At 43.0% G+C, this 14725-nt stretch overlaps 1 protein-coding gene across 1 annotated transcript in view; it reads right to left on the bottom strand.

Annotated features, from left to right (window-relative positions):
* Positions 1–12122: 12122 nt before the first annotated feature.
* The window catches only part of LOC142200853 (ATP-binding cassette sub-family B member 5-like), a 34981-nt gene continuing 32378 nt past the window's right edge, over positions 12123–14725 (bottom strand). The window contains exons 24-28 of the mRNA XM_075271496.1: positions 14545–14701; positions 13841–14038; positions 13474–13680; positions 13135–13281; positions 12123–12637 (exon numbers count right to left, since the gene is read on the bottom strand). Coding sequence (XP_075127597.1) covers positions 12440–12637; positions 13135–13281; positions 13474–13680; positions 13841–14038; positions 14545–14701 — 907 coding nt within the window. The 3' untranslated portion in view covers positions 12123–12439. The remainder of the gene's footprint in view (positions 12638–13134; positions 13282–13473; positions 13681–13840; positions 14039–14544; positions 14702–14725) is intronic.

Below are 14725 nucleotides of genomic sequence, written 5' to 3'. Positions count from 1 at the left end.
AGATAAGATAATCCTTTAATAGTCCCACAGTGGGGAAATTTCAGTATGTTTCAGCTGCATAGTAATACAGATACATGATAATACACACATATATATATATATATATATATATATATATATATATATATATATACAACCCTGTATATGCGTGCACATATATATGCGCCCCACCCTGTATATGCGCGCACATATATATGCACGCCCATATATATGCGCGCCCATATATATGCGCGCCCATATATATGCGCGTTCATATATATGCGCGCCTATATATAGGCGCGCCCATATATATGCGCGCCCATATATATGCGCGCCCATATATATGTGCCCAACCCTGTATATGCGTGCACATATATATGCGCCCCACCCTGTATATGCGCGCACATATATATGCGCGCACATGTATATGCGCGCACATGTATATGCGCCCCACCCTGTATATGCGTGCATATATATATGCGCGCACATATATATGCGCGCACATATATGCTCTCACATATATATGCGCCCCACCCTGTATATGCGCGCACATATATATGCGCCCAACCCTGTATATGCGCGCACATATATATGCGCGCACATATATATGCGCCCTACCTTGTATATGCGTGCACATATATATGCGCGCACATATATATGCGCCCAACCCTGTATATGCGCGCATATATATATGCGCCCTACCCTGTATATTCGCGCACATATATATGCGCCCCACCCTGTATATGCGCTCACATATATATGCGCCCCATCCTGTATATGCGCGCACATATATATGCGCGCACATATATATGCGCGCACATATATATGCGCGCACATATATATGCGCGCACATATATATGCACCCCACCCTGTATATGCGCCTCACATATATATGCGCACACATATATATGCACGCACATATATATGCACCCCACCCTGTATATGCGTCTCACATATATATGCGCACACATATATATGCGCGCACATGTATATGCGCCCCACCCTGTATATGCGCGCACATATATATGAGCGCACATATATATGCGCCCCACCCTGTATATGCGCCGCACATATATATGCGCGCACATATATATGCACCCCACCCTGTATATGCGCGCACATATATATGCGCGCACATATATATGCGCGCACATATATATGCGCGCACATATATATGCGCGCACATATATATGAGCGCACATATATATGAGCGCACATATATATGCGCGCACATATATATGCGCGCACATATATATGCGCGCACATATATATGCGCGCACATATATATGCGCGCACATATATATGCGCCCAACCCTGTATATGCATGCACATATATATATGCGCCCTACCCTGTATATTCGCGCACATATATATGCACGCACATGTATGTGCGCCCCACCCTGTACATGCGCGCACATATATATGCGCGCACATATATATGCGCGCACATATATATGCGCGCACATATATATGCGCGCACATATATATGCGCGCACATATATATGCGCGCACATATATATGCGCGCACATATATATGCGCGCACATATATATGCGCGCACATATATATGCAACCTACCCTGTATATGCGCGCACATATATATGCGCGCACATATATATGCGCGCACATATATATGCGCGCACATATATATGCGCGCACATATATATGCGCTCACATATATATGCGCTCACATATATATGCGCTCACATAGGGTAGGGCGCATATATATATGTGCATGCATATACAGGGTTGGGTGCATATATATATGCGCTCAACCCTGTATATGCGTGCACATATATATGCGCCCCACCCTGTATATGCGCGCACATATATATGCGCGCATATATAAGATAAGAGATAAGATAAGATAATCCTTTAATAGTCCCACAGTGGGGAAATTTCAGTATGTTTCAGCTGCATAGTAATACAGATACATGATAATACACATATATATATATATATATATATATATATATATATATATATATATATACAACGCTGTATATGCGTGCACATATATATGCGCCCCACCCTGTATATGTGCGCACATATATATGCGCGCCCATATATATGCGCGCCCATATATATGCGCGCCCATATATATGCGCGCCCATATATATGCGCGCCCATATATATGTGCCCAACCCTGTATATGCGTGCACATATATATGCGCCCCACCCTGTATATGCGCGCACATATATATGCGCGCACATGTATATGCGCCCCACCCTGTATATGCGTGCACATATATATGCGCGCACATATATATGCGCGCACATATATGCACTCACATATATATGCGCCCCACCCTGTATATGCGCGCACATATATATGCGCCCAACCCTGTATATGCGCGCACATATATATGCGCGCACATATATATGCGCCCTACCCTGTATATGCGTGCACATATATATGCGCGCACATATATATGCGCCCAACCCTGTATATGCGCGCACATATATATGCGCCCTACCCTGTATATTCGCGCACATATATATGCGCCCCACCCTGTATATGCGCTCACATATATATGCGCCCCATCCTGTATATGCGCGCACATATATATGCGCGCACATATATATGCGCGCACATATATATGCGCGCACATATATATGCGCGCACATATATATGCGCGCACATATATATGCACCCCACCCTGTATATGCGCCTCACATATATATGCGCACACATATATATGCACGCACATATATATGCACCCCACCCTGTATATGCGCCTCACATATATATGCGCGCACATATATATGCGCCCTACCCTGTATATGCGTGCACATATATATGCGCGCACATATATATGCGCCCCACCCTGTATATGCGCGCACATATATATGAGCGCACATATATATGCGCCCCACCCTGTATATGCGCCGCACATATATATGCGCGCACATATATATGCACCCCACCCTGTATATGCGCGCACATATATATGCGCGCACATATATATGCGCGCACATATATATGCGCCCAACCCTGTATATGCATGCACATATATATATGCGCCCTACCCTGTATATTCGCGCACATATATATGCACGCACATGTATGTGCGCCCCACCCTGTACATGCGCGCACATATATATGCGCGCACATATATATGCGCGCACATATATATGCGCGCACATATATATGCGCGCACATATATATGCGCGCACATATATATGCGCGCACATATATATGCGCGCACATATATATGCGCGCACATATATATGCGCGCACATATATATGCGCGCACATATATATGCGCGCACATATATATGCGCGCACATATATATGCGCGCACATATATATGCGCGCACATATATATGCAACCTACCCTGTATATGCGCGCACATATATATGCGCGCACATATATATGCGCGCACATATATATGCGCGCACATATATATGCGCGCACATATATATGCGCGCACATATATATGCGCGCACATATATATGCGCGCACATAGGGTAGGGCGCATATATATTTGTGCATGCATATACAGGGTTGGGTGCATATATATATGCGCTCAACCCTGTATATGCGTGCACATATATATGCGCCCCACCCTGTATATGCGCGCACATATATATGCGCCCCACCCTGTATATGCGCGCACATATATATGCGCGCATATATAAGATAAGAGATAAGATAAGATAATCCTTTAATAGTCCCACAGTGGGGAAATTTCAGTATGTTTCAGCTGCATAGTAATACAGATACATGATAATACACACATATATATACATATATATATATATATATACAACCCTGTATATGCGTGCACATATATATGCGCCCCACCCTGTATATGCGCGCACATATATATGCGCGCCCATATATATGCGCGCCCATATATATGCGCGCCCATATATATGTGCCCAACCCTGTATATGCGCGCACATATATATGCGCGCACATATATATGCGCGCACATGTATATGCGCGCACATGTATATGCGCCCCACCCTGTATATGCGTGCACATATATATGCGCGCACATATATATGCGCGCACATATATATGCACTCACATATATATGCGCCCCACCCTGTATATGCGCGCACATATATATGCGCCCAACCCTGTATATGCGCGCACATATATATGCGCGCACATATATATGCGCCCTACCCTGTATATGCGTGCACATATATATGCGCGCACATATATATGCGCCCAACCCTGTATATGCGCGCACATATATATGCGCCCTACCCTGTATATTCGCGCACATATATATGCGCCCCACCCTGTATATGCGCTCACATATATATGCGCCCCATCCTGTATATGCGCGCACATATATATGCGCCCCAAACTGTATATGCACGCACATATATATGCGCCCCACCCTGTATATGCGCGCACATATATATGCGCCCCACCCTGTATATGCGCGCACTTATATATGCGCCCCACCCTGTATATGCGCGCACATATATATGCGCGCACATATATATGCGCGCACATATATATGCGCGCACATATATATGCGCGCACATATATATGCGCGCACATATATAAGATAAGAGATAAGATAAGATAATCCTTTAATAGTCCCACAGTGGGGAAATTTCAGTATGTTTCAGCTGCATAGTAATACAGATACATGATAATACACAGTAAATATTACAGAAGTAGTAGACACACATATGCTGAGAAAGATATACTAGGAGTCCTAAGGAACAGAGCATCTACGGAACAGAGAAAAAAGAAGGAGGACATTCATAATCATTAGTTCTCTGTGCGGAGTGTCTCCGCTTGGTCTGATGTAGATTATACAGCCTGGTCGCGGTTGGAAGGAAGGACTTGCGATAGCGCTCCTTCTCACACTTGGGGTGAAGCAGACGGTCACTTTCAGTGCTGCCAAGTGCCATCAAGGTCCCATACATGGGGTGGGATTTGTTCTCCCGCATGAAGGTCACCACAGACAGTATCCTTCTGTCACCTACCACCTGTACTGGATCCATGGGGCTCCCCAGGACAGAGCTGGCCCTCCTGATCAGCCTGTCAAGTCTATTTCTGTCCCTTGTTGATATACTGCTCCCCCAGCAGGCCACACCGAAAAAGATGGCTGAGGCAACCACAGAGTTGAAGAAGGCCCTAAGAAGTGTCCCCTGGACTCCGAAGGCCCTCAGCCTCCTGAGCAGGTAGAGTCTGCTGTGGCCCTTTCTGTGCAGCGCCTCCAGGTGATCAGCCCAGTCTAGTTTATTATTGAGGAGCACACCCAGATACTTATAGGTCCTGACTATCTCAATGCATGTTCCTTGGATCTCCACCGGGGTCGGAGCACTCCTCCGTTTCCCAAAGTCCACCACCATCTCCTTGCTCTTCCCAGCATTAATCCTGAGATGGTTCTGCTGGCACAATTCAACAAAATCCTGGTTTAAGTCTCTGTATTCCCTATCGTCACCATCAGTGATAAGGCCTACTATAGCAGAGTCATCGGAGTACTTCTGTAAGTAACAGCTGGAGGAGTTGTGCCTAAAGTCAGCAGTGTACAGTGTGAATTGAAATGGGGCAAGAACTGTACCTTGTGGTGCCCCCGTACTACAGATTACAGTGTCAGACACACAGTCCTGGGCTCTCACATACTGAGGGCGGTTTGTCAGGTAGTCTAGGATCCAGTTGGACAGGTGATGGTCCACACCACCAAGGTTCGGCTTCTCCCTCAGTAGCTCTGGCTGAATGGTGTTGAACGCACTGGAGAAATCAAAGAACATTATTCTCACAGTGTTCCCGGGTTTCTCCAGGTGAGAGAGAGCTCTATGAAGAAGGTGGATGATGGCGTCATCTACCCCAATGCCCGGCCGATAGGCAAACTGGAGGGGGTCCAGAGCGGAGCTCACTAGGGGGCGTAGGTGTGTCAGGACCAGTCTCTCTAGGACCTTCATCAGGTGGGATGTCAGTGCTACAGGTCGGTAGTCATTGTAGTCCATCGGGTTGGGTTTCTTTGGGACTGGTACCACACAAGATGTTTTCCACAGTTGAGGTACCACTCCCAGCTTCAGACTCATATTGTACATGTGCGTAATAATACCACACAGCTGGTCACTGCACATTTTAAGAACTCTTGCGCTTATCCCATCGGGTCCGCCGGCCTTGTCTGCCTTAATCCTCTTGATTTGCCGACACACCAGAGACTCCTTGAGGATCAGACATTTGAATTGCAATTTACTGCCAGTCGGTGGGGGTTGGGTGTTGGTGTATGAGGGGAGGGGGGTTGCTTGTGAGGGGGGAGTTGGTTTGGAGTCGAATCTATTGAAGAATAGATTAAGCTCATTAAGCCACTTCCTGTCTCCTCCTATCTGATGAGCTGTCTTTTGTTTGTGTCCGGATATCACCTTCAGGCTGTCCCAGACCTTTGAGACTCTACCCTCCCCCATCTGTAGTTCCATCTTCCGCCTGTAGTTGGCTTTCCCTTCTCTGATCAGTTGTCTTAGTTGTTTCTGCACCGCCCCCAGGCCATTTTTGTCCCCAGACCTAAAAATTTGCTTTTTCTCCTTAAGAAGAGTTTTAATCTCAGAGTTGATCCATGGTTTGTTATTGGAGAAACACCTCACCTTTCTAGTTGGTACCGTGCTGTCCATACAAAAATTAATGTAGTCCGTTATGCAGTGTGTGAGTCCCTCAATGTCCTCTGGAAATGAGTCTTGAAACACTTCCCATAGAGTTATATTAAAACAGTCCTTTAGAGACTCGATACTTCCCTCTGACCAAATCTTCACTGTACGGGTAACCGCCGGTTCTCTGCGCACCAGTGGAGTGTATGTGGGTCGCAGATGTACCAGGTTGTGATCTGATCTGCCTAGGGGTGGTAGGGCAGATGAGTTATATGCATCCCTTACATTGGCAAAGAGCAAGTCCAGTGTTTTGCTGTCTCTTGTATGGCAGGTTACGTACTGAGTAAAGCCTGGTAGAGTGGATGCTAGGACATGGTTGAAATCTCCCGACACTAGGAGCAGGGCATGGGGGTGAGATGATTGCAGATCGCTCATAACCGCATGGAGGACTTCACAGGCAGCATCAGCTTTAGCAGAGGGGGGGACATATGCAGCTAGTACGATAACATGTGATAGTTTCCTTGGCAGGTATAAAGGTCTCATGCTCACGGCCAGTAGTTCAATATCCTTTCCACACAATTGTTTCTTAACTACAACATGTCCTGGATTACACCATCTCTCATATGCGCCCCACCCTGTATATGCGCGCATATGTGCGTGCATATACAGGGTGGGGCGCATATACATGTGCGCGCATAGATATGTGCGCGCATATACAGGGTGGGGCGCATATATATGTGCGCGCATATATATGTGCGCGCATATATATGCGCGCACATATATATGCGCCCCACCCTGTATATGCGCGCACATACCTTGCAAAACAGTAGCATTAAGCAGAGAGTATGAGAATTGTGAACTGGCAGCTTCCCAGTAATGCCTTCCAGCAGCCTCTTAAAGAAGACCTTTCATGTGCTGAGAGATGTGCGGTATTACATACTGCTAGAAAGCCGTATGCTTTCCTGGTATGTGCCCTCCGATGGAGATATTGGTGTTATTAATGTTGGCACCGATATATCTCAACTGTCAGAAAAGCGGGCGTCTTCACACAGTGTAAGACTAGGATGCCTAGGCCCCACCAATGGAATTGTTTGTAGGGGTCCACCGCCAGAACCTCTGCAGATCAGCTGTACTGCGATAGTGTGACTACAGGTAATAACAATGCCATACTGCTCACCCACCATATGATGTTCACTTCTGCACTATTTAAACCCACCACTACACCCTGTATGGCAAGTGAACAGCGTGTCTCCTAGAATTATTACCATTACCTGTAGCCACACTGTCCTAGAAAAGCTGATCTGCAGAGTTTCTGCGAGCACATATATGTGCGCCCCACCCTGTATATGCGCGCACATATATATGTGCGCACACAAACACACACATATATATATATATATATATATATATATATATATATATATGCACACACATATATATATGCACGCACATAAGACTTAAAAAGTATTTGCCCCCTTCCAGAATCATTATTTATGAGTGTAAATGGATATACTTTCCTCCTGTATTTGTGGTGCAGAAGTCTCGCCCCTGGCCATTGGGGGTAGCTGGTTCCATAGATCCAAAAAGCCCCAAGATGTCTCCATAGGACAGAAGCAGGGTCTTCAGTATGCCACCTGTAAACCGAGTGGGGTCCAGTACATAGACAATGGGGCTGGGCCACAGAACTACCATTGGAGAAGCTAGACAATGTTGCAGACAGAAAAATGGAATGTGTGTGTGCATATATATGTGTGTATATGCGCGCACATATATATATGCGCATATGTATGCGCCCCACCCTGTATATGCGCGCGCATATATATGTGCGCGCATATACAGGGTGGGGCGTATATATATGTGCGCGCATATATATGTGAGCGCATATACAGGGTGGGGCGCATATATATGTGCGCGCATATACAGGGTGGGGCGCATATATATGTGCGCGCATATACAGTGTGGGGCGTATATGTATGTGCGCGCATATATATGTGAGCGCATATACAGGGTGGGGCGCATATATATGTGCGCGCATATACAGGGTGGGGCGTATATATATGTGCGCGCATATATATGTGAGCGCATATACAGGGTGGGGCGCATATATATGTGCGCGCATATACAGGGTGGGGCGCATATATATGTGCGCGCATATACAGTGTGGGGCGTATATGTATGTGCGCGCATATATATGTGAGCGCATATACAGGGTGGGGCGCATATATATGTGCGCGCATATACAGGGTGGGGCGCATATATATGTGTGCGCATATATATGTGCACGCATATACAGGGTTGGGCACATATATATGTGCGTGCATATACAGGGTGGGGCGCATATATATGTGCGCGCATATACAGGGTGGGGCGCATATATATGTGCGCGCATATACAGGGTGGGGCGCATATATATGTGCGCGCATATATATGTGCCCACATATACAGGGTGGGGCGCATATATATGTGCGCGCATATACAGGGTGGGGCGCATATATATGTGCGCGCATATATATATGCGCCCCACCCTGTTTTGCCTATTTGCCTGAATTAAATCACAAAAGTCTTGATGTAATCAGAGTCCAAAATATCAGAGATTTTTAGGACAGATCTGTTTATTACAAACTAGTACACCCATCTGTAATTATATCTGCAGGATAGAAAAATTGCTGAGACATGAACTAGGTGAACTAGATGTTGTGTAGTAGTTTCAGCGTCTTACCATTAGATGGCAGTATAAGCATATCAATAAGAATCTCCCTCTAGCCAGAACAAAGAGATCCAACAGCTCACGTCTTCTCAAACTTGTCAGGATAGGATATTGTCATGTATTAAAAGGGGTATGGACTCACAGGATTCTCCATGTCATTATCTGTATAGAAAATTATCTTAAATTTGGGCATTTTTTTTTGTACACTTGCTGCTACTTACTGTAAGGTGACACTTGTTCTTGTGGGCAGTCATCATATTACAGTGACGGGTAACCCCTGTATTATGAAGCTGGAGTCAGAGAACCCCATAAAATATAAGTGATATTTTTACTTTAAAGGACCTTACTGTATACATGTGTATAAATGATAGACATAGTATTTTCTTTATACTTCTTTATTAGCCATTAAACCGTATATTAAGCAACCCCATAAACATCACAAGCTCAAATACTCAATAGATTTAAAGGAAAACTCCTCTTATACAGCACATACTAACTACAGTCTGTAGAACATGTTGCAAATCTGTACAAATCCTTTACTTTATCTGAATTTTTTTTAATGTATATTGTGAGCCCTATATAGGGATCACAATGTAAATTTTTGTTTCTACCAGTATTTCTTTTGTAGAATGGGAAGAAATCCACACAAACATGGGGAGAACATATAAACTCCTTGCAGATGTTGTTCCTGGTGGGATTCGAACCCAGGACACCAGAGTTGCAAGGCTGCATTGCTAACCACTGAGCCACCATGTTGCCCCTTATATCTGTATTTTATGATGTTTTATATTCCATTCAGACATAATGCTGAAATAATGCTGGATGACTGTTAGAAGAAAAAGCAGAGAACTGTGGGACCTTTAGCACTGTTAGAGGGATGATCCGGGACTATGATATTGAATTCTTCAGTACTTATCAATCACAGCGCCGTACATTGTGCAGTGGCTGTGCCTGGTATTGCAGCTTAGCCCTGTTGATTTGTATGGGACCCAGCCGCAACATGGTCATATGACAAATGGAAATGATGCCACTGGCCTGAGAAGAGGAAGTGGAGCTGGATATCACAGTCCTGCAAAACCTCTTTCAAGTTCAGTTGTTTCAATGTCAATGTAAAAGGTGAAGGCTGACATGGGTCATGTTAGTGCTGGCTGAGTTTTTCTTTTACCAATATATTTAGAAGATTATACTAAAATTAACAAGATTTAAAATACAATTCCTATAGGCTACATAACAGATTGTAAAGCATAATATATATGTAATACAAGCAGTATGAAATACAAGACACAAGGTCAGGTATAGTCAGTTGGTCCATTCTTCTGCAGATCTTACAGTTTATATAGTCAATGATGCAGAGAGATCTAGACAGAAGACCGCTGCACCACAATTTGAATGGAGTCGTCCTTGAGTTTCCCCCATGAGCACTAAAGTGTTTTTCAAACTAAATAGGTCCAAACTTATATTTTGAGTAATTTCTTATTATTGTCCTATGTCTGCAGCCGTCTTATCTTTCTGATACAGTGCCCTGACTCTCCAAAGAAGACACAGAGGGGCTTATGTATTATGGATTGTACAACTCATGGACAAACTTTAAGTTTTGTGCCCCAAATGCCTCTTTTCTTAAAGTGGGGATGATCAGACAAGGGACCAGATTTCAGGTATAATTAGGCTAGAAATCCAGCAAGGAGCTGTCATAGATTTCCGTTTAGGAGCATGGATCCTGGTGGATGATCATTTTTGTCAAATGAGTCACAAAATGTTGATTTCAAAATAGATACGCCAAACTGCTTTACCTTCTGGCATCTTTAACACCAGTGTCAAATTGTAACTACAAAAGTAAATCTGCTCATATTCGGGCTCTGTATCAAAAAAGTGTAACAATAACCACTGATAAAAGAAAAATCAATTTAGAATTGAATCAGTACAAAATATCAAAGTTAAAATGAGATGTAACTCAATAATTGTGACATAGTAACATAGTTACTGATCAGAAGAAGGCAAAAAAAAAAAGAATAGCGAATTGTTTCTAATTTTGTTAATTAATAAATAATTATTTGGATAGAGTAAGAAGACCTATATAAGATCTATCTAATCAATCTCAAATCATCTCTAGCTATCCCTCCATCTATTTGTCTATGTATCTCTATCTAATCAATCTCAATTGATCTATATCTATGTATCTATGCATCTATCCCTCTATCTATCTATCTATCTATCTATCTATCTATCTATCTATCTATCTTCCTCATTGCTTTGTATATCAAATATTTTAAGACAATTTAAAGTGTCAAAGTTATCTATTGCATCATGGTAAAAAATATGCAAATCTATTCTCCAGGATGTAATTAGGAGAACAGTGCACTCTGTACGCTGCCCTCTAGAGGGCAGCATCCTTAACATCATGCATGACTCAGTTAAAAAGTCTAATATCATGATGCGGATTTAATTGCCAAATTAGTATTTCTATTCCAAAAGGAACAGATTCCCAGCTGTCGACAGCGCTGTTTCAGCCTACTAGGCCTCCTCAGCATAGCATAGGGATACTGATTTGGCAGAGTGAGAGACTATAGACCAGGGTAAGGGGATAATTGTACACATCAGGGAGAGTTTGTGCCTACATAGGCAGTACGGAGACTTACAAATCATTCCTGCTCCCCTAGGGATTCTGGGTAAAAAATCTAGAACAGTGCACTCTAGAGGGCAGCATACAGAGTGCACTGTTCTCCTAATTACATCCTGGAGAATAGATTTGCATATTTTTTACCCAGAATCCCTAGCGGAGCAGGAATGACTTGTAAGTCTCTGTACTGCCTATGTAGGCACACACTCTCCCTGATGTGTACGATTATTCCCTGACCCTATCTCATCATATAAGTCATATAGGGTGGCTAGCCTTGTATAACATGATCCTCATACACCTGTCTAGCCACACTTTAGTTATTCATCATTTCCATCAAAGAGAGATATTAAACCGTTAAGTCTCAGCTAGGTCACAACACTCCTAAGAGAGTCCATAAGACCAGACTGGATTGGTAACACTTAACAGTTCATCCTCTTTATACTCGTGTTTGCTCTTCTTTATGCTCTTGTATTCACAGCAGTCTCTCATTCGTGACTGCTACAGTTGACTTTCCATACGGCAACAGTAGACTGTTGATTTTAGATCCAGTATCCAGATATTTCACCTTACGTTATAGTCTGTGCATTCACAAGTTCATAATATTCCCCTCGGTTTGACAGGAGTTGTTGATGAGTTCCCTTTTCTATGACCTTTCCGTTCTTCATAACGATAATGAGATCCGCATTCTGGACTGTGGTCAGTCTATGAGCGATCAGGATACAAGTCCTTCCTTTCCGTGCTTGATCTAGAGCTTGTTGTACAATCTGATCGTGATAGAAAAGGATAATATTTAAATGTGACCAGAATAAGCACAAACAATGAGAACATTCCTCTCGTAACCTTAAAGGGGCTTTCTACAACTTATTAGTTGATGACTACTGATACTTAGGGATACTTAAGGAGGTTGTGAATTGAAGATCTGTTGGGATCTAACACCGGGATCCCCACAAATCATCTCTTTGAAGTGGTAAAAGCTCTCCCTGAGCTCCACTTCATAGAGGGTCAAGTGGGTGGAGCTTTGAATTACACCCCCTTGTCTCTTACTCTGTGACACCACACACCTGATTGTAAGAATTATAATTATAACAATCACCAAAATTAACTGTATTTATTGCTCATAAATGGTGGGGTCTAGAGAAAGGGGGTCCAATAGCACCGGGATTAGTGGAGTGGAGACTAGTAAAGTATTCAAAGAACTATAGTTGTTGGATATTGTGAAAGGCATACACAAATTGTAATACAAATGTTGTTTCATCCTCACCTTTTCACTTTCATTGTCCAGCGCTGAGGTGGCTTCATCAAGCAGAAGAACTTTTGGGGAACGGATCAGTGCTCGGGCGATAGCGATTCTCTGTTTTTGACCTCCAGATAGTTGAGAACCTTTACCTCCAACTGGAGTATTATATTTCTGAAGGAGAAGAAACACTTTAATACCATGATAAGGCCTCTTGCGCATCATCATACAAACCAATCGTCATCCACATGTAGCTAGTTGAAGGATTTGTTTCTTTGCTCAGATCCACATAAGATACTGTACATGGACTATGGAGACAACATGCAAATGTGTTTTGAACTTTAACCCTAACCAAATCGTATTTACCTGTGGCAGCTCTTCTATGAAGGAGTGAATATTTGCAGCTTTTGCGGCTTGTACTATCTCCTCCATAGAGACGTTACGAGAATTGTCTCCATAAGCAATGTTCTCAGCAATACTGCAGTCAAACAGCACTGGCTCCTGGGATACGATCCCAATCTGACTTCTTAGCCATTGCACATTCAAGTCCTTGGTTCCATTTTTGTCAAATAGCTGAAAAGACAAAGTTGATATTAAGATGTTAATGTCATTCTGTCTCCTGGAGTCCACCATTGTACAGATATACATGACACATGAACAGATGACTATTGTGTGGATTTCCCCAGTAAATTATTTACAATGCCTTCTTCACAATTGCAATGAAAAATCTTACCACTGCTCCTTGAAGTGGATCATAGAACCTCTGGAGAAGCTGAATAGAGGTGCTTTTCCCACATCCACTGCTGCCTACAAATGCCACTGTCTGTCCTTTGGATATTGCAACAGATAGCGCTTGCAGCACAGGCACATCCGGACGAGCTGGATAATTGAAGGAAACTTTAGCTAAATGCAAATTTCCTTCAAATTTTTCCTATTTGTAGAAAAAAAAAAGAAATTTAGAATTCAAAAATATTATATTGATTAAAAGGTTTGTCCATGAGAATACTATCGAGGATAGGTCAAGTTTTGCACTCTGTGTAGCAGCCAGAAAGCTTAGTGCCATATAAAGCATGCCTCCAATTATAAAATAACTTTTCATAAATTAATAGTATAGGAGATATAAGAAGCTTTGCAGTATATCGTATTTAAGAATATTTTTCTTTTGAACTTCTAAACAAGCTAAGTTACATTTTACATATTAGTCTATGGAGAGGGTAGGAAGCTGCTGGAAAAGGCACACTGACAGCTACAGCTACTACTCTCTGCTATTCTGTGAATTACTGAACTCTTCTAACACTGCTATATTTCAAGATAACAGTCTGCTACTACAAAGAATGAGGCAATACATACATTAACAGTCTGCTTCTCCCTCCTCCCCTCTGCATAGAGTTTTGTGAACTCAATATAGTACTCCAAAGTGCTGTGTCATTGACTTACTGGTTTTTGTCCTTCCATGCTGTAACTATCAATAGATGGTGTAGTGTAGAATAAGCTAAACAAATGAGACGCTGCAGATTTGGCTTTTGCATAATCGGGGGCAAAGGATAATGTCTGTCCTACAGTGATAGCTCCATATGTTATGCAGGAAAACACTCTGTAAAATAGAGATATTATTTTC

This window comes from Leptodactylus fuscus, chromosome 4 (genome assembly GCF_031893055.1).
Source record: "Leptodactylus fuscus isolate aLepFus1 chromosome 4, aLepFus1.hap2, whole genome shotgun sequence".
NCBI lineage: Eukaryota > Metazoa > Chordata > Amphibia > Anura > Leptodactylidae > Leptodactylus > Leptodactylus fuscus.
Note: the sequence above shows the minus strand (reverse complement) of the source record. Positions and strands in the feature narration are given on the sequence as shown.